The 27,604-nt window shown below is 45.1% G+C and overlaps 3 protein-coding genes and 1 long non-coding RNA gene across 6 annotated transcripts in view; 2 read left to right on the top strand and 2 right to left on the bottom strand.

Moving 5' to 3' along the window:
- Positions 1-12,212, bottom strand: part of CANX (calnexin) — a 64,735-nt gene extending 52,523 nt beyond the window's left edge. Inside the window, exon 1 of the mRNA XM_075068164.1 lies at positions 11,935-12,212. The gene's annotated coding sequence lies outside the window, so the exon portion shown is untranslated. The remainder of the gene's footprint in view (positions 1-11,934) is intronic.
- LOC116820064 (leukotriene C4 synthase-like) lies at positions 389-7,079 on the top strand. The gene is made up of 5 exons (XM_032772279.2): positions 389-580; positions 4,138-4,237; positions 5,531-5,601; positions 5,863-5,944; positions 6,591-7,079. The coding sequence occupies exons 1-5, from the start codon at positions 523-525 to the stop codon at positions 6,715-6,717; spliced, it is 438 nt and encodes a 145-aa protein (XP_032628170.1). The 5' UTR covers positions 389-522; the 3' UTR covers positions 6,718-7,079.
- On the top strand, positions 4,210-25,873 carry CBY3 (chibby family member 3). 2 transcript variants are annotated; one of them, XM_075068183.1, is made up of 3 exons: positions 4,210-4,237; positions 5,531-5,944; positions 25,349-25,873. In XM_075068183.1, exon 3 carries the CDS (start codon positions 25,388-25,390, stop codon positions 25,871-25,873), a length of 486 nt encoding a protein of 161 aa, XP_074924284.1. In that variant the 5' UTR covers positions 4,210-4,237; positions 5,531-5,944; positions 25,349-25,387. The 2 variants fall into 2 exon arrangements, with proteins under 2 accessions (XP_074924284.1, XP_032628169.1); XM_032772278.2 differs by lacking the exon at positions 4,210-4,237 and having other exon boundaries at positions 4,259-5,944.
- LOC142047131 (uncharacterized) lies at positions 18,627-27,549 on the bottom strand. 2 transcript variants are annotated; one of them, XR_012656317.1, is made up of 3 exons: positions 27,441-27,549; positions 25,733-25,925; positions 18,627-24,053 (listed from the first exon to the last, which is right to left on the bottom strand). It is a non-coding gene; the product is annotated as an uncharacterized LOC142047131 (long non-coding RNA). The 2 variants fall into 2 exon arrangements; XR_012656318.1 differs by having other exon boundaries at positions 18,627-24,039.
- Between the last annotated feature and the right edge of the window lie 55 nt (positions 27,550-27,604).

Here is a 27,604-nt window from a genome sequence, read left to right as displayed (position 1 = left end):
CAGTGTTGCATCACTATTATCCAATAAGCTGCAAGATACATGCACACTGGATCTCAAGGAGAGTGGTGTTTTCATCTGCGATACCAGTAGGAAAAGCATCTTTTGGCCATCCCTGGGTATATATGTGAGAGTGGTCAGGACTTTTAGTTTTAATCAGACATCTTCTAGGCAGCTGATTGTTGGGATGGTAGTGCTTATCTTCCGGTCCCAGCTGCTGGTCCACACCTTCCCCCATTTCCCTACCATACATTCCCAAAAGGAAGAGAGTAGGGATGGAAACTCTGAGCTGGTTAAAGACTCCTATCACATCCTGTTGCTTCACTTTGCGTGTTGTGTGTGTCAAAAGGAAAGGCAGCAACTGCCCAGTTGGTAGTATCAATCTCTGGAGCTTGCATAAGATGGCTAGGAGCCAATCTTTCCTGCTTTCTATAGCACATACTGCCCACCTGATCAGAGGAGAGTGAAATTAACTAGCAGACCATTCTAGCACAAAACAGACACCCCTAGTCTGGAAGAGACAACATGCTGGATCAGATTCACTTGCTGGCTGCTGTGACAGTCCTGGGAGTCCTGGAGCAAGGTATAGTGATTGAATATACATTCCCCACAATTGGATCAGCCAGTTTACATCCTTGCTGTTCTCCTCCTTTTATTTGCATGAATTGATAGCTCCTGTGATGGGGTGGCTACCTCACCAAAGGAGAATTAATGTTAGTCTGCACCTGGAGGAAACCCAGGGCTAGGTCTTAATTGCTGGTGAAGTCCAGGTTGGGGAGGAGCTGGGCAGGATCTATAAAGAAAGGAAGCCGATAGGCTGAGGGAGTAGGAAGATCCGCAGCTATACTCCTTGATGCAAGGGGGCAAGAGTAGGAAGTGGTAATGATGGCCTACGAAGCAGGCCAAGGAAGGAACAGTAAGGGCTGGAAGAGTAAAAACTGAGAGCTGCTGGATTGAGGGTCCCTGGACTGAAACCTGTTGTAGAAAAGGTTGCCAACTTTCTAATTGCACAAAACAGAACACCCCTGGCCCGCCCCTTCTGTAAGGCCCTGCTCCCCACTCACTCCATCTCCCTCCCCCCTGTTACTTGCTCTCCCCCACCCTCACTCACTTTCACTGGTCTGGGGCATGGGGTTAGGGTGCAGGAGGGGGGGGTGAGGGCTCTGACTGGGGGTGTGGACTACAGGGTTGGACCAGAAATGAGGGGTTCAGGGTGCGGGAGGGGGCTATGGGCTGGGGAAGGGGGTTGGTTGTGGGAGGTGATGTGGGCTTTGGAGTGGCACTGGGGATGAGTGGTTTGGGGTGCAGGAGGGGATTCTGGATTGGGGTCAAGGGGTTTGGAGTGTGGGAGCAGGTTCAGGGGTGGTGCAACAGGGGGTGCAGTCTCCTGCTGGGGGTCTGGGCTCTGGGGTGAGGCTGGGGATGAGAGGTTTGGGGTGTAAGAGGGAGCTCAGGGATAGGGCAAGGGGTTGGGGTGTGGAAGGGGGTGAAGGCTCTGGGAAGGAGTTTAGCTATGGGAGGCTAGGGTAGGGGACTGGGGATGAGGGGGCTCCGGGCTGGGGATGAGGGGTTTAGAATACATGAGCAGCCTCAGGGCAGGGAGTTGGGGTGAGGGAGGGGGCACAGGCTCCAGCTGGGGGTGCAGGCTCTGGGGTTGGGCTGGAGATGAAGGGTTTGGGGTTTCGGCGGCAGGCCCTTCAGTCGCTCCACATCTTCGGCAGCACCGAAGGGCCTCCTGCCGCCGAAATGCTGCTGAAGACCCAGACCGCCGCCGGGCCAGGGCTCGCAGGGCCCCTGCAGGGCCTGGGGCAAATTGCCCCATCCCCGGGTGCCTGGAAGGAATTCCCTAGATCTGGTTATGCACTGCTGGTAAAACCAAGTGGCTGATAAGGTTTTCAGAAATCAGCGTGCATGGTTTTCTGGCAGGTCCGACTTGTGCTTGCACAGTACACAGGATTATCTGATGACATTGCCATTTTTACATGCTTTCTAATGACCCTAGCTACAATGGCTCCTACATAGGATACACACATGCACATTACTTCTTCCTAAATCCAGCTCACTAGATCCAGGGTTAGAAAGTCTGATGTGTGTGGTTGCATGGTGTGATCAAACAGGAGTGAAAGTAATAGTGTGTTCCATCAGATTCCTCAGTACTAGGAACTCTGGACTTCAAAATCTCTTTTCTTTCCTTGGAAAATAAAAGGCCTGTATATAATATCACACTTTGCTCTGAGTATAAGTAGATTGTAATGAGTCCCCTTTGTCAACATAGTTAACTTGATGGTGGCCAGGCTGATTGTCTAAGAGTAATTGATCTACATGGTGTTTTGTGCTGTGTAGATGGGGCCACTTATCCATGCTGTGTAGTTGGGTTCACTTCCTTCATAATGAAGGGCAGGGCTTGGATGTCCTCAGTGCTTTACGAATTCCGTTGTATGAACAGGCCAGACTTTGTAAAGGCAGCTATGTAGTGGCTGCCCATGATTCTAAGACTGCCTCAAATTCAGGTGACCTTTTCTAGGGAGTTTCTCACAGTGTGAGGTATTTGGATTAGAGATAAGGATGGGACTGAGTCTGCTGGTTCTTCCTGTTACATAGGTACTGTCTAACATAACTGAACATAGGGAGTGAGTCCTGGAGAATCTGATTTCTGTTGAGCCTTGACACATAGTGCTAAGCACTTTGTATCTCACAGACGTGGAGGAAGGGCATGTGGACCCAATTATGAGACATAGGAGGTCTATCTATGTTGCAGAAGAACAGAGCAAAGACAGTCTCACTTATTCAGAAAATGGATTAATTACTTACATAAATTACACTATAGCCTTGGTCGCAAAGTCTGAGCATCGTGTAGCCCACCTCATTGTGAACCATCCATTACCATGTTTTTATACATAGATGTGCATCATGATGGTAATCAGCCAGTTAGAACAGGTGACACACATGGCAAAATTATAGCCAAACAGACAATCACCGGAAATTATGCCCTCAGACCTCACAATGGACAAGTCTGATAGAGGACCTGTCCTAAAAATGTTGGTCCATTGATCATTCTAAGTAAAAATCCATACAGAAATGAAGAGAGTGTTGTCTAGAGCAGAGTGGGGTAGTCAGAAGATGCGGTGAAATTGGGCTGGAGTGTATTACAGGTCTGAAACTGGAGAAAGGGGAAGTTTGGACATAAGAACCTCTTCCTAGAGTGATTAGGCAAAGGAACAGCCACCAAGAGCATGCGAATAGTCAAAGGACTTATTATATGGGTTTGGACTTTATGTATAGGAAATTCCTTCCAGATTTGTCATTGATATGTTGCAAACTTCAGTGTGGATCACCAAAAAATTGGGCCTGATTTTATTTACACTAAAACCAATTTACTCCACGTTTATCGGAAAGGGTCTTGTAGCCACTTTAAGGTTAAGTTGGATATAAGTCCCTTTCCAGAAAGCGGGCGACGGATGGTTTCCAGTAAATGGAGTCGGTCTCTTCATTCTTTGTGAAACACTTGTTCAAGAGGTGCAAGTGTCCAGAAGGAAGGATGAAGGATTAGGAATTGATTTGTCTTCCATTTTAAAATATTGTTTTCATCCTCAGAACAAGATGGGGAGAGATGACCATGGGTAATGACACTATATCAAGTGCACAAGCTGGAAAATTTGTATTATATTTGTTCCTGAAATTAGACAATATGGCTAGTGTAGCATAAGTCTGTCACTTCGCTGCTCTGGCGGCCCGCAGGTTTTTTTGTTTGTTTTTTGCTTGGGTGGCAAAAAGCCGAGCCGGCCTGGTGGAGCTTGTCAGAGCTGGAGATATCTCTCTTGGAAACTCTTGAAAATATTCACTAGTGGAGAATCTGGTCCCTTCTAAAGGCATCGCTTTTTTTTTTTTCTCTTCAGAACTATTTGTCTGAGTCCTGGGACCATAATTATTTTATGGTAGAGATAATATAACAATAGCGGCATAAGGTGTGGAGGGAATGACTCCACTGCATGCAGGGACATTACACCAACCTTTTCTTTCATGTAATGGTGGAATGTTAACAAGCCCTTGTATCACAACACTGAGGTCCATCATCTGTGACAGTCTCCTGGTCTCCATGAAAGCTGCTAGGATCATGGTTTCTTGTTTCTTTCTTTGCAGCTTACTTCTCCCTCCAGGTGATCTATGCCAGACGGGCGTACGGGATCTCTCCTCCAAAAGTCTCAGGGCCACCTGATTTTGAGAGGGTCTTTCGAGCACAGTAAGACTTTTTTTTTTTTTTTTTTTAAATGACCTGCTCCATGGGGCCAAGAGTAGCCTCCTATGTCATCTTTGCTGGCAGAGTTTGATCAGTTTGCTCACAAGACTTCCTCCCAGAATGCAGGTGGTTACAGTATTGGGAGGCCAGAGAGAGGGAGCTGTAGGAGCTATATGGCTGACAGAATGGCAATGACTAGTCACGCTGCCCATCCCCCTGCTCTATCAGCCTGCTGTCTTGGTGGAAAGCTTGTTGTGTTTTAAACAGAGGGGACTGATTATTGGTATAAATCCCTCCTACTCTGGCTGGTTCAGTCTGGCACTGATGCCAGAGTTCCATTGCAGGGAGGACCCCACAATGCCAGAGTCACATGGATGTATTAGTGTCGATGTTAGGACTGCTCAGAAGTTAGCCACTATGGCTCAGTTTAAGACTTTCACTTATACACCTTTCAGCTACAGATGGCAGAAACCAGCCTTGGGCACAGCACATGGAATGGAGTAGGGAGGATGATGGGGATTCAGATCTAGATCTCTGACCCCAGACTGGTTTTATGCCAACCCTGACAAAGTTTAGAGTAGCCTAATTGTAGCTCTAAACTCCATCAGCTGGTAACAGTTCCCAAGAAGAGATTGTCAGCTGGGAATAGCCAGAGTACAGTGCCCCTTTGCCAGGTACTGTCATGGGAAGAGACAATGGCCTAGGAGGCTCTATGCTCATTGGTATAATCCCTAGTTAAGGAGACGTGGCCAGTTTCCATCTCCTTTGCATCACCAGAGCAGGGCTGCATGATCTGATCCTATACATGGAAAAAACCTACTGGATCATTTATTCCATTTCCGTGACAGTGCAGGAGATAGTCCTCAGATCTGTAATCTCAGACTAGATCATTAGTGAAGATGGCTGCAATGGCTAACAGAACACACAACCACAACTTGTAACCAAAGTTGCCAAGGAAAACATAAGGGAAGGTGAGGAGGAGGATGCATATATCAGGAACCAGGCTCACCACTGCCCATGGTGCTGGGTGAGAGAAAAGTACTCTGAAAACTAATGGGAAGAAACCACAGTAATTTAATATTATGGCCCACATTCTGCTCTGAGTTACTTCATAGAACCCCATTAGCTGGGGTTAGATAGGAGATTTATTCTGGAGACCGGGACAGGAAAGGAATGGGTGCAAGCCACTGAGCATTGCTTTACAGAGAAGCAGTCTGTGGAAAAGCAGAAGCCCGGAGCCACTGGAAAGCCTCAGAGGCACAGAATGCTGACCCTATTCTTCCTCTTTTCCTCCAGGGTGAATTGCTCTGAGTATTTCCCCATTTTCTTGGCTATTCTCTGGCAGGCTGGCCTATTCTTCCATCAAGGTGAGACTGGGTGGTTAGTTGCTTAAACAGGGCGGGGGAAATGCTGGATCTGTTCAGCTCCATGTGTTTATGTGCTGGCCCAGTGGGCAGAGTCAACAGGACTTGCTTCCTCAGCTCTCTGGCAAGATTGCACCCGCAATAGAGAGGGAATGGTCAGGATCTTCCCTGGAGGCTTTCGCCTTAGAGAGACAGGCTGGTCAAATAGTTGCAAAAAGCTTTTGGTGTCTGCTACTGTAATTTGTCTCCTCCTCTCAATTTCAGGTCTGACTGCTGCCTTGGGCCTGCTGTATCTCTACTCTCGCTACCAGTATTTTATGGGGTATAAGGAGTCCTCCTCGGGAAGGTAATGGAGCGCTGCTATGGTTGGGCTTGGATTTTTTGGGGTGTATTTGGCATGGGATTTAAAGCACTTGGGGTGTGGAAGAGTTTGGTTTCTGAGACTCCTGTCCTTCTGCCTATTCAGGATGCAGTAGGATCCCTACATCTGTTAGAAAGATCAGCATGAATCAGGACTGCCAAGAGTTCTCTTCCTGGAATATAAAAATACAGTTAGATTAAGGGCTGATTAAGGGAATTAGAGCCCGCAGAAATTTATAGGGGCCTCTTTAACATCACGATGTCACAGCAGGTGTTTGAGTACAATGTTAAATATTACAGGGAGCCAGTAGTCATTAATATGGGCTTGGGTATAGGAGTAGGGCTAAGTGTACAGAAGAACACAAGGAGAGTTTTCTGCTTCCTGGGGTTCTGAGTTTCCTCTGATCATATGGGGTATTTGTGTGTGTGCATGCACACACCTGGGGTGAGCTAGAACAAAGGGAAGGGACTTAGTACAGATGGGAGAGTTCTAACCTAGGGGGCATAGGGAGGTGGGAATGGGAGACTGATGGGTTTCACTGTACCCTCTCCCCACTTCTCTCTCTTGGGGTATATTACTCCTCTTGTAAGAGGCCAGTGCTTCTAAGTCTGAGCACTCTGTCTCCCTCCAGGTTAGCCCCAATGTATTTCAGTGCTGGAGTTCTCTGGATTCTTATCGGACTCGCAGCAGTTGGGATCTTGCATTTCTTGCTCTCTCACTATGTGGGGATTAATGTCCTTCTATTCACTAGCTTGTGAAAGGAGCGTCTCCTTGGACAACACCCTCCTTCTTGGCCCTTCTGTATGTGTCCCCTTTCATTAGGTCCACGTAGCCTGTCTCCTGCAGGCAGTGGTGAGCTGGAGCTGGTTCGCACTGGTTCGTGCGGACCAGTTGTTAAATTTTGAAGCAGTTTTAGAACTGGTTGTTAACCTGCTTCTCTGTGAGGGGTCGCTGTGGCTTTGATGGGCTCCGGCCAGAAAGTGATGGGGCGGGGCGCTGTGCTGCGGGAGCCATGTGGGCCACTGCCTGGCCCTGGGCACAGGCCCTGTTGCTGCTGCTGCTCCACCGACCTCTGGCCCTAGGGCTCCTGCTGCTGCCTGGTGGGTCCCTGGCTGCTCTGCTGGGCCTGGTCTGCGTCCTGCTGCTCGGGCTGCTCCGAGCCGCTCTTCCCAGGAGTACCCTCCACCCTGCCTGGAGCCAGCCCCTGTCTCCTGCCAGCCCTGCACCCCCTGCCCTGCCCTAGGGTGACCAGATTACATGAACAAAATATTGGGACACATGGGGGCAGGTCTGGAGCGCCACCAAAGCGTCCCCCCCCACAAAAAAAGCCAAGCCGGAGACCCGCACCCCCTGCCCTGCCTGAACTGGAGCCCCGCACCTCCCTGCCCTGCCTGCAGCCAACCCCTGCCGCACCCTCCCTGCAGCCCTGCCCTGCTTGAAGCCAGCCCCTACCTCCAGCCAGCCCCACACACCCCGCTTCCACCCAGCTCTGCACTCCCCGCCCTGCCCACAGCCAGCCCCACACCCACTGCCTCCAGCTAGCCCTGCCCTATGCCCCTGTCTGCAGCCGGCCCCACGTCCACTAGTGCCCTGCAGTTCCCAGGGTAACCCTGCACACCTGCTTCAGTGAGGGGGGCAGGGAGCAGCTGAGATCCACACATATGCACACCCTAGGGTGACCAGACAGGAAGTGTGAAAAATTGGGACGGGGTGGGGGGTAATAGGAGCCTATATGAGAAAGAGACCTAAAAATCGTTGAAAATACGGATATATGGTAACCCTATTGGTACAAAAAATAAATACTGTGGCACATCCCTTAAATCAGAACTTTTTATAGGGAACCGGTTAAGATTTTGGCAGCTCATCGCTGCCTGCATGCCTCATATGCCTGCTAAGAGAATGGCTGTGCATAGCACTGCCCTCTAGTGGTGTAACATTGGACACACTCGGTGTCTGCATTCTAAGCACTTCACTTTCCTGACCAGAGCCCAGTCCTGCTCCTACTGAAGTCAGTGGAAGTTTGTTACTAATGTCCATGGCAGCTGAGCCCAGGTGGCAAGGGAATGGAGCTACTTTGTTTCCCTGTTTGTGGCAGCTAATGGTCATGGCTGCATTCTGCATCATGGGTGTGTCTATGCTTTGAGCTGGGGATGCGATTCCTAGCTTGAGGAGACATACCCATACTAGTGCACTAAAAAGTAGCCAGGGTGGTGCAAACAGCAGGAGGAACTAGTTATCCTGAGTGTGTGTCCATCAGAGACCATAGCTATGTCCCCATGATGGCTGACTTCTCCCATTGCTCACACTGTGGCAGCTATTCTCTAATTCTAGCGTGCTGGCTTGATCAGATCTACCACAGGTATGTCTCCTGGACCTGGGAGTCTCACCCCCCAGCTCCAGGGTGAAAACACCCTGTGGGGGTAGCTGAGGATGGTAATGGCTGCAACCGCAGATGGCTATGTGCCTACAGTCTCGTATATCGGGTACAGTGCTCTTCTGTTTTGGGTCTAGTTCACCAAATCCACTGCTATTTTGGAAGCTGTTTGGGATCCTTTTCCATTGTGGAGGTTTCTCCAGAGGTGGTTCAGTCTTGAGGACTTCGAGATATCAAGTCCCAATGTCTTGTCCCAGGGGAAAATAGTTTATTCTCCTCAGGTGTATTTTCTCATAAACAAAATGGAGCTATTGCCTAAAATGTACTTAGTTAATATTTGTGCAGTGCTTTAAAAACATAAAGCACTGTCTAAGTGCTACCTGTTACTCACTACCTAAAAACTCACTAGTTCAGAGTAGCTGGCTGGCCATGCTCGTACCCTTCCTGAGCGTTGAGTAGACCTATATTTAAACTCTGAAAACTAGCCCGTAGAGAACTATGGTACACACCAACCCCAGCTCCACCCACACAACCTTAATTCTGCCCCTTGAAGCTGACAAGATTCACTGGAGATATACTTTAAGTAGGCTTCAGCCAGGGCAGCTCTATAATAAGTAGATGTGAGGAATGATAGAGGAATGTGGTATGGTGTCCTACAGAAGTGTATTCACTCATTCAGTTGCAGGCACTCCCCAGCTTCCCTTCAGTGTTAGGGACAGCTCTAAAGACTGGTGCAAGGAGTACATTGCAGCAGCGTGATACAGTGCTGCGGTGTCTAGGGCACCACTCAGAGAGCACAGACTTAAATTTGTGGGGCAGGGGCTGGTATGTATCTTAACTCTGTATTCTCTGGTTTTCAGAGGTGCACTCAATGCCTGGAAGGGTGGGAGGTGCTGCCCGTCACCCTTAACTCCACGTGAATAAAAGATTTTTGGACAATGAATTTCCCCCTTTTTGACAGCCGATTTTTCTAAGTGCTCTAAAACCCACATGCTTACTTTGAGTGCCTTGAAAATTGCTGTCAGTCAGTTGCAGGTTACTAGAGAGATGAGGTAGGTGAGGTAATGTATTTTATTGGACCAGCTACTGTAGGTGAGAGACACAAGACATTACCTCAGCAGCCTTGTTACTCTGGCTCATCCGCTTGGCCTGAGCCACACTCTAGATCCAACTTCTACCCTGAATAACTTCTAAAATATTGCTTCCCCAAAGGGGCAGTGGGTGCCAGATGCAAGCTGAGATCAGCCTTAGGAGGGTGATCTCCGCTGGCATATGTTTGGGGAAGATCAGAGCCATAGGTGAGCCCTAGTTGTATGCAAAAAATATTAAATCCAGAGAGATCTAATGACTGCATTCCTGTATGTCTCTCTAAACAAAAGCTCACTGCTGTAATGTTGTTTTGGTTAATATATATATGGCAAGGATTTGTAAACTTATTAATACTTCCTTACTAAATAAATAATATAGAAAGTGTGTGTATATATAAAAACTATAGATAATTTTGGATGTCACTTGATTTAAGTAAAGTTTTTATATCAGGAAACCTTTGTTCTAACAATCTAAACTGTGTACCACTAACTCCATCCTGGACCTTGGTGAAGAACAGCAATTTTCAAGGCAGTCAAAGTAAGCATGTGGATTTTAGAGCACTTAGAAAAATTGGCTGTCAAAAAGTAAACTAAGCTCAACCGTACTTCCAGTGGTGCTGCTGCCGCCACCCCACCGTAATAACCATTATAGTACATTCTCGCTCCTCTGCTAAGGCTGTCACTTGACTGTTTTTTTAGTTAGGCATTTACTGTTTCATATCTTGAGAGCCACGCTGTCTCACAGGACCACACTTGAGAAAGGTATTCTCCTTGTGGTCACTGAATGGCTTTTCTTTTTTCTGGAAAATGCCTTGGTTCACAGATTTAAAAAAGGCTTGTGTGCTCATAAGAAAAATCTACATTGAACAGTTCAGGTGGTGATCGGCATCTTTATGGCTGTGAAATAGTCTGGCCAGAACTTTGATAGAACACCCTCTCCTTGTACAGATCAGGAGACCAAAGGAGAGTTTACAAATATCCCCCTAAAGGGACAATAACCCTATCAGTTAATAATCTTGTCCCCGAGTGGGATGGTCTGTAAATCAGACTGAGTAACTCTATAGCAATTTTGTTGTGTTTATTTCAAACATTACCATGCAACCATATGTATGTAAACCAGCTGCAATAAAAATACAGGAGGAGGAAAAAAAATAATTTGTGATGCATTCTTCGAGTCCACCTGAAGCACAGAATAATACAACTAGACTGTCTGGTCTTGGGCAAAACATATGAGGTCTCTGCCTCCCTTTTTCCTACCTGAAAACAGGGCTACTTTTTACCTCCAAAGGAGGGGTTTTGTGATGCTTTATAAATTTGAGCCTGATTGCCAGATGCCCTGAGCACCTGCAGCTATTGACGTCATCTGGAGTTCTGGAGGCACAGCCCCTCTGAAAGACAACCCCAAAGGATCAGATTTTGGAGAGCTCAGCAATCATGCTTGAGGCCAGATTTTCAAAAGAATTCAGCATCCAGTGTGCTGAGCTCCTTTTGAAAACCAGATCCTGAATCTCAATACTGTAGCTTTAAAAAACAAATGCACTATAGATGTGTTAATATTAGTTACACGGGGGACTCCACCTCATTTCCCCAGTGCAAAAAACCATTAACATAGCATGCTGTCAAATAATAAATCTTACTTAAAACCCACTTTCCTGCCTGTGTAACATGTAACACCTAAGATTATGAAACTCAAAAGGTTTTTTTTAAATGACTCATTTCACAATTTTTCTAGGCCCTGCTTTCTTGTATTTCACTCAGCTTGAACAGTAAAACTGACTCACTTTAGAGAGACCTGGTGTGTGAGGTGATATCTTTTATTGGACTCACTTTTACTGGTGAGAGAGACAAGCTTTTGAGCTGCTTCAGAAGAGCTCTGTGTGGCTTGAAAGTGCTCTCTCTAATAGCCATGGACCAACATGGTTATAACAACGCTGCATACAACAATGGAAGATGATAAATCACTTTCACTTTCTGGCTTTCATGCGCCTCCTTGCAGTGTCTGGGGTAGCAAACACTTGCAGAACAAGGTTCAAATGCAGATAATAACAGCTGCACAATGACCTAACACAATATCCCATCCTGACAGAGATCACTGGGTGGGACTGCAATAGAAACAACAAAATAGTTTTCTTCTAATAGTTTTTATAAAAATCTTAAACAAGACGGACATTGACATTAACACTGACAGTATCTTTTTAACTTAAGTGATGAACAGATATTTTACATCATCTGTCACCTAGTGAGATGTTTCTTAATTCTTTATACCAACAAATGACATATTTTAAACTTTATCCCACCCCCTGTTGTAACCAAAATAACCTACCAGTTCTAGCATTAAAACAAAATAGCCAATTCCAGACTGCCACTGCAGCTCTCCTTTCTTTGTTCAAAGTATTGCTGCCTGATTTAAATTCAATGTGTGGTGCTCACCACTCCTCCAGAGGCCAGTTCCATCTTTCACATAATCAGCCAGTTTTACAGCCCAGCCATCTCAGTCTGCAGATGCTACCCACCTTGAGTTCTCCTGCTTGTCTTTTCCTGGTTTGTCAGACACAGCTGCAGAATGACTCAGCAAAAAGAAGTTAATGACTCAGCAATATGAAGCACTACAGCAAGCTTTCTTCTTCTCCTCTCTTGCTTTGTGGGAACATAAGAAGCACAGCATGGAGCTGAGGGGCTTTGACACCAGCTACAGTGTGTCTCTGAATCCCATGGAAACACCTTCTAACCCATTCTCCCTTTAAAGGTGCTGTGACTTAAAATTTGTGTCTTACTGTCCTGTGTATTAAGTACCCCGTGCAAACCAAAAGCTCCTCCCCCTAACAGGGCTACCACTCTGAAACCTGACATCCAGTGATGTTTCATCCCAGTGCTGCTTAATGATCTTTAATCAAACGACAGGACTCAGCATGAGACTGAGACACAATCTAAAAGCATAACAGGCACCATGGCGATAGATGTAAAAGAACAATCAATGCAACACAGTCTCCTTGCAATCATGTAACCAATATGTGTTTTAATGCCATCCACAAGCTACTCCAGTGTCTCCTGTCCCATTCATTTCAGGAGCAACAGCCCACATCCTCAAAGGTGTTTAGGCATCTATGTGGACCTTTCTGCCTGTCTGAGCACCTCTCAGTCTTTAATGTACTGATCCCATTTTACAGATGGGGAACTGAGGCACAGAGGGTCAGAGCCTCATAAGTATTTAGGCACCTAACTCCCCTGAAAACAATGGGAGTTAGGTGCCTAAATACCTTTGGGGATCTGGGCCAGAGAGAATAAGGCCTTATCTACTCAAAAAAATTGTACTAATTGGTAAAGTTGAAGCAGTAAAACCCCTGCATGTGTTCACATAGTTATAGCACTAAAAAGATGTGTTATATCAATATAATTGCACACACACTCAGGGTTTTTCACATAAAACTATTTCAGTAACCAAAATAGTTATACCAGTACAATCAGCATGCAGTGATCAGGTCTAAGTGATTTGCCCACAGTCCCATAGGAAATCTGTCACAAATCAGGGAATTCAGGCTAGCTCTTCCATGTCCCAGATGAACATTCTCCCCACTTCACCATCCTTCTACAGTTTAAAATGTTTTTACAGCATGCATCCTGTCTCTTTCCTGCTTCCCTCAGCTCGTCTGTTGCCAGTCTCCCCTCTCTCCCTTCTTGTGATACCTTCATCTTTGTTGGGGCAAAAGTTTTCTCCCCTGCAGTTCCTGACACAAGTTAGCTGGAAGACAACTTTCTTGTATCTCTCCGCCTCACTGAGTTCTTCTTTTGAGAATAGAGAGGCCATACAGCCTAGTGGTTAGCACACGGAACTGGGTTACAGCCAGCAACTCCTGAATTCTGATCTTGGTTCTGCCACTGACTTGAAGTATGACACTGGCCAAGTCACTTAATGGCTTAGTGCCTCAGTTTCCCCATCTGCAAAGCAAGATAATGACTTATTTGCTAACACACACAGGTGTGAGGATTTTCTAGTTTGTAAAGTATTTTGAAGATCTCCATGTTCTGTGTTGCCAGCTTATAATTTTATTGCAAGTCTTGCAAGAGTTGATGTTTGTTAAAGCCCCAGCTCCTGGAGTCAGGTGATTATGGGAGAATTACAGCTTTCATTTAAAAAAAAATACATTTTCTACCTCACGTGGTTGTGAAGAAAGCTTGAAAATGTGACCCTATAAAGTCTCAAAAGTCAGAAGCCAAGTAAAAAGAACTCAAAATGAATTATTTTTAAAATCTCTTAATTTTAAGACAATCTATTTTTTTTTTTGAAGCCTGATGTGATTTTTTGAGCCCTTGAGATTGGCAATAAGAATTACTGTACTTTTTGTCCTTAACTACAACTCTTAGGCTATGACTACTCTACCACTTATGTCATATAATTTATGTCACTCAGGGGTGTGAATAAGTCACCCCCCTGAGCGACATAAGTTACACCAACCTAAGTGCTGGTGTGGACAGTGCTGTCAGTGCGAGAGCTTCTCCTGTGGACATAGCTACTGCTGCTCACTGCGGGTGAATTAATTAAGTCAACAGGAAAACTCTCTCCCATCGGCTTAGAGTGTCTATACGAGAGAGCTTACAGTGGCTCAGCTGCATTGGTACAGCTGCACTGCTGTAACTCTCTAGTGCAGCCATGACCTAAATGTCTGTTCTCCTCAGCTGTTGGTCTTATAACTGACTGAATGCTTCAATATTATTCAATCTACACTATCTTTTCAGAGCTGTTTTCAGTCTCAAACTGTTGGCTTGTAAGTTTTAATAGCTAGGTATGGCATTACAGGAGACTCACTATATCAAATACAATTTGATATCTTCCACTATTGTTTGCAGTGTTGTAGCCCTGTTGGTCCCAGGGTATTAGAGAGACAAGGGAAGTGAGGTAATATATTTTACTGGACCAACTTCTGTTGGTGAAAGAGACAAGCTATTGAACTACTCAGGTGGTGTTGGTAACGACGAGGACTGGGTTCAATATCTCAGGGTTCTTCTTAACAATACAAAACAGAACCAGATTGAGTCCCCACCAAGTAATCTGGAAAAACTAACACCACCTTGGGTGCCACTAAGAGGCCAGACTTCCCCCCTTACAAGCACCGTATCTATGTATAACAAAAGAAAACTTATATTACAAGGAAAAGGAAAACCAGCATTCATCTGGGAAAACACAACCATGATTCAAAAACATGTATCCATAAGAAAACACGCATCCCGCAATATGTTGGGTGGTGTTCTTTGCTTCAGTTTCTTGCCTTGTGGTGCGAAAGTTTTAACAAAGGAATGTCCCTTTAACATGCCACTCCCTGTTCCCTCTGCTGCACCCCACTCACAGTTGGTTATTCTTGGTCAGCGAAGACCCAGAGTTCAGAAGTGTGTTCACCTGGGTTCACCTCCCATCCCTAAAAGGGACAAACCCTGAAGATCAGTGCTGTGCATCACGAATGTTTGTCCAATAAAAGATATTACTTCACCTATCTTGTCTCTCTGATGTCAAATAAAGTTGTTTTCTAATGTATTTTACCGCATGCTTTACACACTGCACCAACAGACATAGAGGGGCTTTAGGAAAAGCCTCTGTAGAGGTTGCAGTGGCTAGAGAATTAGAAGGCTAGAAGTAGGTATGAGAGCACAGGGGCAGGGAGGAGAAGCCAGTTTCTAATCATAGTTGATATGCATTCTGAGAATGTGACATTTGCCTACATTAGAATACAGGTGAAAAATAAAACTATGTTCCTCTGCGGGTTTGGGACAGACCTTTTCCTTGACACATTCTCAGGGCCTGATCCAAAGCCTACTGATGTCAGTGGGAAGACTCCCATTCACTTCAATGGGCTTTGGATCAGGCTCTCACTGTTTGCCCTAGGGTGACTAGCTGGATGGTCTATGATGAACATTAAGGGATAAATCTTGGTTTCACTGATGTCAGAGTTTCAATGGGATCAAGGTTTTGCACTAAATCTGTTAAAACATTCTTGTACCTCCATCCCTCCCCTTCCTTCCTTATGGCTTTGTGTTGTTAATCAATTGTGGGACATAGTCCCTCTTTCCTTCTCTTCCTATAGAAAGTGTAAAAAACTCTCAGAGATTGAATTGGAGTCTTTGACCTTTCATCCCATTTAGGCCCTTTCTACACTTGGAACATAGTGGTGTTTGGAAATTGTAACAGGATTTAATAATGATACACAACAGTGTTGCCAAGTCTCACAAGTTTATTGAGAGTCTGGTAGTATTTGGTGTTTTAATTGAAGCTGCAGTTTCTAGAGTCAAGTGATCACAGAGAAACCTAGCTTCCATTTTAAAAATAAGGAAGTTTCTAGTTCTCGTGGTTGCAGAAAAAAGTTTGAAAATGTGACCTGAGTGCACCCTAAAGGCTCAAAGACCAAAAGGGAAATAAACAGTCTCATTATTTTGGGGGCCAGAGTCACGATTTTTGAATGTGTAGTGTTGGTAACACTGACACAATTTTATAATAAAGCCAAAGCCTCAGAAGTGGTGAGATTTGTACTCTACACAGTGTGTGTCCTTTGTTTCAGAGCAGGGAAGGCATCTGCTCATGGTATTATCTTCATTTTGCAGATAGGGATACTGAGACATAGAAATTATTTGCACAGTGACAGAACTGGGAAAAAAATCCAGGTTCCTCTGTTCTTTTCTTACCGAGGGAGCACACTTCCACCTCCACAGCTTCTGACTGCCAAAAGCTGCTTTACAGATGTCTCCAAAAAGGACATAAGGGCTTGGCTACACTTGCAAGTTGCAGCGCTGGTGAGGGGGTTACAGCGCTGCAACTTACCAGGTGTCCACACTTACAGAGCTCAGCCAGCGCTGCAACTCCCTTCCTGCAGCACTGGCTGTACACCTGGTCCGCTACGGGTGTAGCGGAATCGCGCTGCTCATGCAGCGCTGCTCATCAGGTGTGGACACTCACCAGCGCTGCTGTTTTAGCCTCCGTGGTATTAGAAAGTATCCCACAATTCCTGTATACCAAACCAAATGTGTACTCCCCGAGCTACTTATCTAAAAAACACAGCTGCTCTTGCTGCAGCCAGTGAGCCTAGGCTTGGAATGTTCACAGCTGTTTGCTTGAGGAGACAAACAGCACGGCGGGAGGGAGAGTCCGTCCGGAAGCTGCTTATTGGTCTGAAGCCTTTTTACATTTAAGAGTGATGTTGAGAGAGGGGTGCTCCTGCTTTTGAACTTGGCAGGCGGGAGCTGTCACAGTGTCTGCTCCAAAATCCGCTCTCTCTGTCTCACCGCGTCCTGTACAACTCCTCCCACCCCCCTCTTTCTGCACTTGCAGGCAGGGGCTGTCACAGTGTCTGCTCCAAAAATCCACTCTCTCTGTCTCCCGCAAGCTCCCTGTCACACTCCACCCCACCCCCCTCTTTTGAAAAGCACGTTGCAGCCACTTGAACGCTGGGATAGCTGCCCACAATGCACCACTCCCAACAGCGCTGCAAATGTGGCCACACTGCAGTGCTGGTCACTGTCAGTGTGGACACACTGCAGCGCTGGCCCTACATAGCTGTACGATCACAGCTGTAACTACCAGCGCTGCAAAAATGTAAGTGTAGCCATGCCCTTAGTTTCAGCAGAAATCTACGTATGCTGTTTCTGCTGCTCAGTTTGGGGATGAGATAGGTGGGATCAAAAGGCATTTGTGTGTCTGCTTTGAATGACTTAGGGTATGGCTACACTCGAAACTTCAAAGCGCTGCCACGGCAGCACTTTGAAGTGTGAGTGCAATCGCAGCGCCAACGCTGGGAGAGAGCTCTCCTAGCGCTGCACATACTCCACATCCTGATGGGGTTTAGCTTGCAGTGCTGGGAGCCGTGCTCCCAGTGCTGCGGCACTGTTTACACTGACACTTTACAGCACTGTATCTTGCAGCGCTCAGGGGGGTGTTTTTTTCACACCCCTGAGCGAGAAAGTTGCAGCGCTGTAAAGCGCCAGTGTAGCCGTGGCCAAAAGCTCTGGCCAAAGCTGGCTATTCCCTTTTTGGGGCTGCATTAGGGTCAGCAGCTCACCAGGTGGCGCTGTTTATGAAGTCACAAAGGCTACTGTTGTTGTGTGGGAGGAAAGATTGACAAATATGTTCCTGTAAAAAGCATTTCATGATTAGCCATGCTGACTCGGGGAAAATGCCGTTATTTTGCCACTGAGGATTAAATCCATCCAAGTGCAGAGGGCTTGTGCAAGGCCCTATTATGTGTTATCTCTTTGTTACACACCAACCAAGCTCCCCATAAACTCTTAACACAAGGTTTTTAGAGGTGACTAGGGCCTAATTTCAACATCAGAAATGTGTGTGTGTGTGTGTATTTTCATACGCCCATATGATTTAACATGCAAGTGCATGGGTAAACAGGCAGATATACACATGCGCACACAATCCTGTTAGCTTTCAGTCAGCTGCCCATTGATAAACAGCCACTAGCAACACAATTCCCCTAATCCTGTGCTACAGGATTTGGTAATGGACTATATCCAAGCAACAAAGAACAGCAATGCAGGACCCTGAAGACACAGCTGGGTGGGACAGAATGAGCATATCCTTGTGCTTCCCCTGGAAACTGAACTGCTAACTTTCTAACTGGGTGTGTTTGTGAAAGAAGCCTGCTGTGAAACTGAAAGCAGTAACTGATGCATAGGGCTCATTTAATGAAGATCTTCCTTTGTGATGCCTGCATGTTACACAGGTTACCATAGTAGCAGCATCCATATCAAACGGGCCAAGAAGTAGGTCAGTGTGGTCTAAATAATACCCAGACATGTCAGTTTCAAACTCATCTTGATCAAGGGAAGAAAATGAAATCCAGAGACAAGATTAAAATATATGGCTTCAAAAGTGCATTTCTTTTAATCAGAGAAATACACCATGAGCAACTTTTTAAAGCTACTTATCTTTTGTGTTATTACGAGAGATGGGCCTGAATCAAACACCAGAAACCAGACCACAAACTATAAGAGAATATGGATGCCACTTTGGACCCCAGCTTCTCAGCTGGTCTTTATTTTTCTAATGGCCCAAATTAAAACTCCCACACTCTAGCTCCATGAAACTATGATGAAGTTCAGATCTGGACCCAAATTTTGCAGACTAGCCCCCATATTTAGTTACTAACTTTGCCTTATTTTTATCTCATTAAATCAAATTTACTTCAAGGAGCAGAGAAAGGAAAGGAAGTCATGCTGAAGTTATGCAATGTACATTTTATTTCCTTCTGTGGCATATAGAGGCGTCAGTGTTCTCATGCTTGGTTTGAACTCTCTGTATTGTAATGAGATACATTCCAATATCAATTTTACAGATTTAAAAGCAGAATGTTTCAGATAGGCTTGCTGAGGGCTATACCATCACTTTCAGGGGGGCTCTCTCCTTAACATAAGGTATAAAACCACACAGGGAAAAAGGGGTATTCTTACCTCATGCTAGCTAACGTGGTAAAATCCTGTTGAGGACAAGGCAGCTTATAGGTTTCACACTAGTTAGCAGGTCAAGGTAGAGATTATATGGGAGTATAGGGTTTACCTTGACTTGCTAATGTTTATTACTGTAACGGGCATTGCCTGGCCTTTGCTAGGATTTTACTTCATGTTAGTTATGATGATTAGTGTACACAAGGTCAGAATGAACATATCTTTTTTCCTAGTAAAGACAAGACCAAAGAGTTTAACAGATGCATAAGGCCTTGTGTTAATTCTCTGCTTATCGGTGAATTTCCTTGAGAGAGAACCTTGAAACAACTTAGCCATTCATTGCACTAAAATTTGGAAAAATTGTGTCTTTTCCCCATCCAAACAGTTAACATCACTGTTGTACTGTGGGTTCTAATATTTCTAGTTTTTTAACAAATGCTTTAAAAGTAATAATTACATAAAAACTGCCAAAGCAGGATTCATTGAGCAAGAATTAAGAGTCTTACAGACAAGTCCTTGTAGAAAAGGATAAAGGAGAGGGAATGGGGTGAGGAAAGAACCTCAGTTAGCTTGACAAAAATACAGATGTTCAAGGCACTGACATGTTATTTGCATCAGAAGCATTAATTAGGTATCAAATTACCTAGTTTAGCTACATACTTAATCCTAAATATTTAAAGCTCTGAGTTACTTGCTGGTAACTGAGAAGTATAAAAGTGACCACTCAGATATCCCTCATGTGTGAAAATATGACTAGCTGAAACAGGGCGATTGTGAGTCACTGCAAGCAAGGTGATGAGGTTGAGCCAGGCCAAACATCCAGAGTGGTAGCAAACAAGCAAGCCCCAAGCAGGTGAGCTCCTGAGCGAGCCCTTCCTGAAGGTTTACTGAAGCGAGAATCAATTCTGTACTTTGGTGAGTGGCTGAAACAAAGGGCTGGTTACTGAGCAGGATGTGTTTAGAACTGGATCAAAGCATTTTAGGTCTGGTTCTGGACCTATGGAGTAATTGGGAGTTTTGCCATTGACTTCAGTGGGTCCAGGATCCTTTTTGAGCTGACTGGTGACCTCACAGGTTTGTTCTGAAAGCTCACTGTATGGATTGGCTGAGTAACCAGGCCTTTATGAGTCACCGGCAGAGATATTACCTGCATATAACAACATGAGATCAGGCCTTGGTTACACACAAAACATATGCCGGTATAGTTATAGTGGTACAACCCCACTCCCTCAGTGTGGATGTAGTTATACTGGTATAAATGCGCTTATATCACTCTTTATCTTCAGGCTCTGTGTACACTGTGCACCTTACAACAGCATGGTTGTGCCACTAAGCTGCACCATTCCAAGGGGTGGTAGCTTTGTCAATGGCAGAGTGGCTCCTGCCGATGAAGTGCTGTCCACACTGAGGCTTTTTGTCATTAAAACTTTTGTTGTTCAGGGGAGTGTTTTTTTTCACACCCTTGAAAGACAGAAGTTTTGACGATGAAAGTGCAGTGTAGACATGGCCTTACTCTCTTATGGGAAGAGGAATAATCTATACTTGTATTAGGCAGCTTTATATTGGTATAACTGTGTGCACACTAGGGATGGACCCAGTATAACTATATCAGTAAAAATGTCCCACCCTTAACTACTACACGGTACAAAATGTGTGTGTAGATCAGGCTAAGTTTAACTAATGAATAGAAAAGCAGCAGACAGAGGAACTCCCAAATAAGTGCAGAGAGATCTGAGAAAAAAACATGGTGGATAGAGGTGATCTTCTCAGATGCTTCAGGTCCCAAGTGAAAACTGATGCTGGAGACAACTCTGGAGATAAGATGATGGTGTAAAGAGGAAGGTTGTGGATTCAGTAAGCATAGAAATGGTTTCTGAGATGAGAGATGACTGGATAAGCAGGTCAACACTTGAACATCACCCCCCCCCCACCTCCCCCAAAACAGCCTCAAAAATAGCCAGGCTTATTAGCGAATTTCAGTTTAGGACTATTGGGGCAGGGGAGTTCTCATCCAGTTTCAGTAAGCAGACAACCTTCTTTCATGTAATTAATAAGAAAGAACACATACTCTGTAAGAAAAGGGGAAGAATAAGAATATAAAGGTGCAATGGACGCTTGAACCTTCATCATTTGCACAAAATGAATGGGAGGCCCATTGTGGATTATCTAATTTTGTGAATTAGCAAAAAGAAGAAAAGACTAGCACACAATACACATTTTTATGAGTATGGTTCTGCTTTTACTAACCATGACAACGTACCTTAGGCTTGCTCCAAAGCCCATTGACCTCAATGAAAAGACTCTCACTGACATTGGGGCAAGCCCATGACACTTAAAAAAAAATCCCAAAGCAAAAAGGGGAGTAGAGATCTCCCTGTATCTCCCTGCTTTAATCCTCTCATGACAGATGGAGCAATGTCAGACTGTCAGAGTTTTGGTGAGAATTATTCTGGTTTGCAGATTAACTAAGGGCCTCTCTACATTTAAAATGCTACAATAGCACAGCTGTGCGGCTGTAGCACTTCAGTGTAGACACTCCCAACGCCAATGGTGGGGGTTCTCCTGTCAGGGTAAATAATCCACCTCCTTGAGAGATGATAGGTAGGTTGTCGACCAAATGCTCTCTACACAGGGCCTTGCGTCAGCTTTTGGATTTTTTACACCCTTGAACAATGTAGGTGGGTTAACTTAATTTTCTAGTATAGACCAGCCCTAATTGAGAGTTAATGAGGTTTAACTTTGCATTAAGTGTCCATACATAAATGCAGGGAGCAGAGGGAAGCAACACAATCTAGAAGTGATTCCCAGCAGTGGGGAGAACCACTTAGTGCACACAGCTGAAACATGGTGGGATGATTCTCATAACTAAGGTGTGAACGTTAGTTGGTACAAGCTATGTAAGAAAGACATAAAGGGAAGGGGTACAACAGATAATGAATCCCATCATCTTTTAAGGAGAAGATTTGTGAACACTGATCAGTTCTCCTCCTCCCCAAAAGGGTGGTTTCTGACACATTATGTATTATTTGTATTGCAGTAGTGCTGAGGATTCCCAGTCTAGGCTCAGAGTTCCATTGTGCCAGGCACTGTAAGAGAGAGAGTCACTTCCCCAGAATGCTTACAGTCTAGGTATCAGACAGGGTAGGACAGATGGACAAAACAGACAGAGTGGGGATGGGCTGGGAAGATAAATTAATAAAATTAACAGGGTTTAGTAGAAAAATAGCAGTCTGGGCTTGCCCTTTTCCCAGTCAATGCCACGGGGCAGTGATGTGAAGGCATCATGGAGGAGGCAGGTTTTTAGGAGGGAGTTAGAAGAGGATCAGGTGGTGGATTTACACACAATACTTAATTACTTGTAGAATGGCCTTGATTTGCTAGAGCTGCTGGTTCATGCAAGACAATCCTAGGGTGACAGCGAGATTTTTTTCACTTTTGTTTTATACTGACTTTGTCTGACCTTCAAATAAGAGAGGGGTAAAGCTGTGGAGGCTATTAATAACCATGTCCTGGGCCAGATATCTCTTCCATGGGAAACCCTAGAGAGAGGAAATAGCTGCAAAGATTCTGAGCCGATTTTTCCATCTGCAGCAAGGCACAGCCTCTTCATCCCTCCACCATGGGGCCTTCCCCTCAACATGGTGGATCTCCAAGTGTCTGGGGCAGGTGAGGGGTATTTGCCTAGATGCCCCGCTTACTCAGCACTGCCTCTTTGGTCCCCAGTTTGCTGGCAGTATGGCTTCACTGCAGCCATGGTCCCAGGGATCTCCACCTCACAGCGATTGCCTCTGTGACTCTGGGAAATAGAGAAACTTCATAAAAAAGCTAGTACAGCCTCATGCTGTATTATCTTTCCCAGGCAATCACCACAAAGATAGAGGATGGATGATGCATGTTGTTGTCTCCCAATCACACATGCCTCTTTCCCTTCCTCAGTGAAGACCTGCAGAGCATCCTCTGTTAGCTCCAGAGGAGAGGGGAGCAATGCCACTTATACTGACCCTTGCTTCCGCATTGATGGGGGGAGAGCCACAGATGTTAGAGGCCAGTGTGGGGGGATTATCTGAGCATGTGATTTCTAACTTCAAGGTGCAGTCTGTGTAATTCTTACTATATGGACATCTAATGCTTCCAGTACTAAAACATTCTTGAAATTTTTAAATATTATAGAGAACAATTTACTAACTCAAAAAGTGTTGCAGCCAACATGGGGGAATTCTATATTAGACCTTGTCTTAAAAAACAAGAGGAATTGATCATAACAATAAAAATGAATGGCAGCTTAAGTACAAGTGATCATGACTTGATCACAGTTATAGTCTGCAAGCAGAATAAAGTCCAGACCACTAATATATACACTTAGAGCTTTAATAGGGTCAATTTCACAAAGCTGAAAACAATTATGAGACAAATGAGCTGGAAAGAAGTAGTTAATCAGAAAAATTTGAATGATAATTGGGAATCATTTAAGAGCATCTTACTAGTCGCCCAAAAAGCCACTATCTCACAATCGAGGAAAAAGGCCATACTGGTTAAGGGCATGGCTACACTTGCAGATGTAAAGTGCTTTGAGTTAAACCAGCTTTTGTAGAGCACAGCAGGTTGATAAAAGTAATAGTGTAGATGTAAATAGACTTCTGTAAAACATCTGAATTGGTACTGCATGAGATTTTGTTTAAAAAACTAAAATGATATAAAATTAACATGGGACACAATAAGGGGATTAAAAGCCAGCTAACTGATAGGTCTCAATATGTAACTGTAAATGTGGAATCGTTACTGAGTGGGTATGTTCCCAGTGGGATTCCACAGGAATGAGTCCTTGGCCTTATACTATTTAACATTTTTCTCAAAGACCTCAAAGTAAACATAGAATCATCACTGATAAAGTTTGCAGATGATACAAAAATTGGGGGAGTAGCAAATAACGAAGAGGACAGGTTGTAAATAAACAATATATGCTTATTTCTGTATCAAGGACCTGTCCTCTTCATTATTTGCTACTCCTCCAATTTTTGTATCATCTGCAAACTTTACCAGATAAACAATATGTGTTTTAATATGGCTAAATGGAAATGTGTACATTTAGGAACAAAGAGTTCAGTGACTCCGAAAAAGATTTGTGGATTGTGGTAGATAATCTGCTGAACATAAACGCCCATTAGGCCAAAAGGGCTAATGCAATCCTGGAACACACAAACTGGGGAATTTTGAGTAGGAGCAGAGAGGTTATTTTACATTACATTTTGCACTGATAAAGCTGTTGGAATATTGGGTCTAGTTCTGATGCCCCAAATTCAAATTGATAAATTGGGGAGGGTTCAAAGAAGAGCCACGAGAACAATTAGAAGATTAGAAAACATGCCATACAGTGACAGACTCGAGCTCAATCCATTCAGCTTAACAAAAAGAAGGTTAAGGGGCGACTTGATTACAGTCTGTAAATGCCTACATGGGGAACAAATATTTAATAATGGGCTCTGCGGCATGGCTAGCCCCCAGCTCTGCCCCTTCTGCGCCCCGGCCCCCAGCAGGAGCCACAAGCCCCCTCACTCCCAGTTGCAGGATCCCCGAGCTGACCGCAGCCTGGAGTACCCCCCACCTCCCTGGCTGGAGGAGCCCTGGGCTGGCTGCAGCCCAGAGCGCCCCCTCCCACCCTTGGCTGGCCAAAGCCTTGCCATGCCTCCCCCCCCCGGACCCAACTCCCACAGGAGAAAAGTGTCGTTAAGATGCTTTTGATATGCCTCATGCAGGTTCTGGGGCAGCTGAGGAGGAGGTATGTGCCTCCTCAGCCGCCCCAGAACCTGCACGGGGCATAATAAAACAAAAACTTCACCACCAAACCCCGCAACCAGGTGGCCCAGCGGGAGTGGCAGCACCAGCGGAGGCAGAGCTTCCCCTGGCCTATTATACCCGCCACCCATGCTCTGCAGTCTAGCAGACAAAGGTATAATACAATTCAATGGTTGAAAGTTGAAGCTAGACAAATTCAGACTGGAAATAAGATATACATTTTTAATGGTGAGAGTAATTAACCACTGGAACAATCTACGAAGGGAGGTGGTGGATTCCCCATCATTCACAATTTTTAAATTAAGATTGGATGTTTTCTAAAATATGTGCTTTAGGAATTAGTTTGAGAAAGTTCTATGACCTGTGTTATACAGGAGATCAGATGAGATGATCACAATGGTTCTTTTTGGCCTTGGAATCTATGAATCCATGAAAATGAAAACTATATGCTTGGATGCCTACTCAACCTGTGCACCAAAGCTCCATGGTTCCTGTATGATTTTCATGTTCAGTAAAGAGATAAATAAAAAGCTAGCAGATATAATTTTATGATTACTCTAGACACAATTACTTTGGCCAGATGGCAGTCTCTAGAGCCTAAGTTTTAGCTACTGGTTCTAATTCAGTGCTGTCCTGTCTGTCCTCTCAGTTTTGTAACGCACGCTGCAGGTTGGATTTGTATTCCACAACTTTCTGCTATAGGTTTCTAGACTGATCCCCCTGCTTTCATCCTGCCTCACCATGAATACCATCGCTAACATAATGCAGGAGCTGCGTGACTACTGGGCAGACCATTTCTCACGCAGATTTCTACCTAAGAGGCCTCCCCTTCGCCGAATTAACTCCATTTCCACTTTCTACCTCCTGGACTACAGAACCCGGCAGGCTGAACTGGGTTTGGATTACGGCCCTCCACGGGCTCAGCTGAGTGATGCCAAGTTTGTCTTCCAGGATGGCAAATGGCAAGGTGAGAGTGGCCTCTCTCATCGGCCACCACTGCTACAGTTATTCTCCTCCCATGACCGGGAGCAGTCCTGTAAGGTAATGAAGAAGGAGAACAAGGCTCTCCTGGAGGAGAACAATTACCTGAAGCTGCAGCTCGAGCTGCTGATGGACATGCTGACAGAAACCACGGCCCGACTGCACAAGGTGGAGAAAAAGATGGACATCCCCACATGGCACACCAAGATCAAGAAGCCAAATAAGGTGTTAATGCTTAAGTCCTAGCAGGAACCTTGGATGCAAGACCAGGGAGTTTACACTGCTTGGTTCCAGAAGTCTAAAAAATTCCTGAATCAAATTAACTTGTAGAGTGATTTTTGCTTTAATTGTATGTATTAAGTAAATTAGAATTTATTTTATGACTGCCAATTAGACAGCAAGAAATCAGTCAGTACAATTCATTACACTTCAAAACCAAACCTGACTGTTCATGGATTGTGTCATATAAACAACAGAAAAGCAGTTTTACCCATTATTCAAATGCAGAAGTTGGGATTTAAGAGTATTCTTGAACTTAAAATCACTTTTAACTAACAGTAGAATAAAATAATAAAACTTAGCACTTTTACGGTGCTGTTCATCTATAGAGCTCAAAGAACGTTAAAGGAAATATCATTACCTCAATACTACAGTTGCAAAACTCATGGCAGATAGAGAGGAAGGATGATCCAGTGGTTAGGGTGCTTAAGACTCAAGAGACCTATGTTCAATTTTCTACTCTGCCAGGGGCTTCCTGTGCATGATGACGTTGGTCAAGTTGCCTAGTCTCTCAGTTCGCCAAATGTAAATGGGGGTGATACCTCCCTTTCTCTCAGCGGGCTGTGAGGATGAATACAGTCTTTTTAAGATGGTGAGGTACTAAGGTGATGAGGATTCCCTAGGAGTGGGAGCTCAGCCTTTATGATACTCTTCAGGCTGAATCACCTGCGTATGATCTGGGTCATGGTATCATCTCTTCTCCCTCAGGATCTGCTGGGAGTTATCAAGACCCAAGCAGAATTATTTCAGAATTAAAAAAACCCTTGTAGTCTTCTGAGCTCAGAAATATTTTCACGAGACTGTAGCAGGTCCACTGTAATATATATATAAAAATGAGGCCGAATTACCATCTTCGGTGCAGTTTGTGCAGCCTGGCAGTAAGAGGGAGAGCTCCCCCCGCAGACCACCCTGTGGCTATACTCCAGATTCAGGAATCCATTTGCCTTTGTGTTGCTTTGTCTGTCTGTTGCACGAGGAGAAGAATGGCCAGTGAGTCTGTGTAATGGCAGATAAGCTAGCCCCACCCCTAAATCCCCCTACAATGCAGCAGAGAACAGTGCCCCCCCCCTCCAAAACAGGGCTCCACGATGCTCTCTCTCTCATGAATTTAGTCTCACCCAGTGTAGTGGACCTGCCTGCTGCCCCTAAATGACAAGCTGTCGGTCGCCAATTTTAGCACAGCTGCCTCACCGGATTCTAAGAATAAAATATTTGTAACGTTCTGCTTTAGCATCAGAGACTCAGGGGCCAAATAAGCCACTGATTTACATCTCATGCAATCTCTGCAGGATAGAGACCACATCTACCTTTCTGTATGACCAATGCCTGCTAAATCAGGAACCCGATTCCGGTTGTAGCCGGTGGCTGCCATCATAATACAAATATAAAAAATATTTCCGCCTGGCGTGGGCTACATCTTAATACTATGAACTGTGAGCCGCTTCTACTCTTCCTCTCTCATTTACATTCATGCCGCTCCCCATTACTCCTCCCATTGGCAATCGGGCAGCCCCCCTAAAAATGCGCAACCCACCTCCCCTTTGCGCGTGCGAGACAATTTTCTGGCAATTGCTTACATAGGAGTATTCCGTTACTTTTCACTTTTTTGCGGCTGGTTCCTGAGACTGAGGGTGGCTTCCATTTCCTCTCCTGCGCTGGGGCCGCAGTGATCAGTGGAGGCAGCCAGACTGTCTTCCC

Source organism: Chelonoidis abingdonii, chromosome 7, assembly GCF_003597395.2.
Source record: "Chelonoidis abingdonii isolate Lonesome George chromosome 7, CheloAbing_2.0, whole genome shotgun sequence".
Lineage (NCBI taxonomy): Eukaryota > Metazoa > Chordata > Testudines > Testudinidae > Chelonoidis > Chelonoidis abingdonii.
This window is presented reverse-complemented; position numbering and strand designations above follow the sequence as displayed.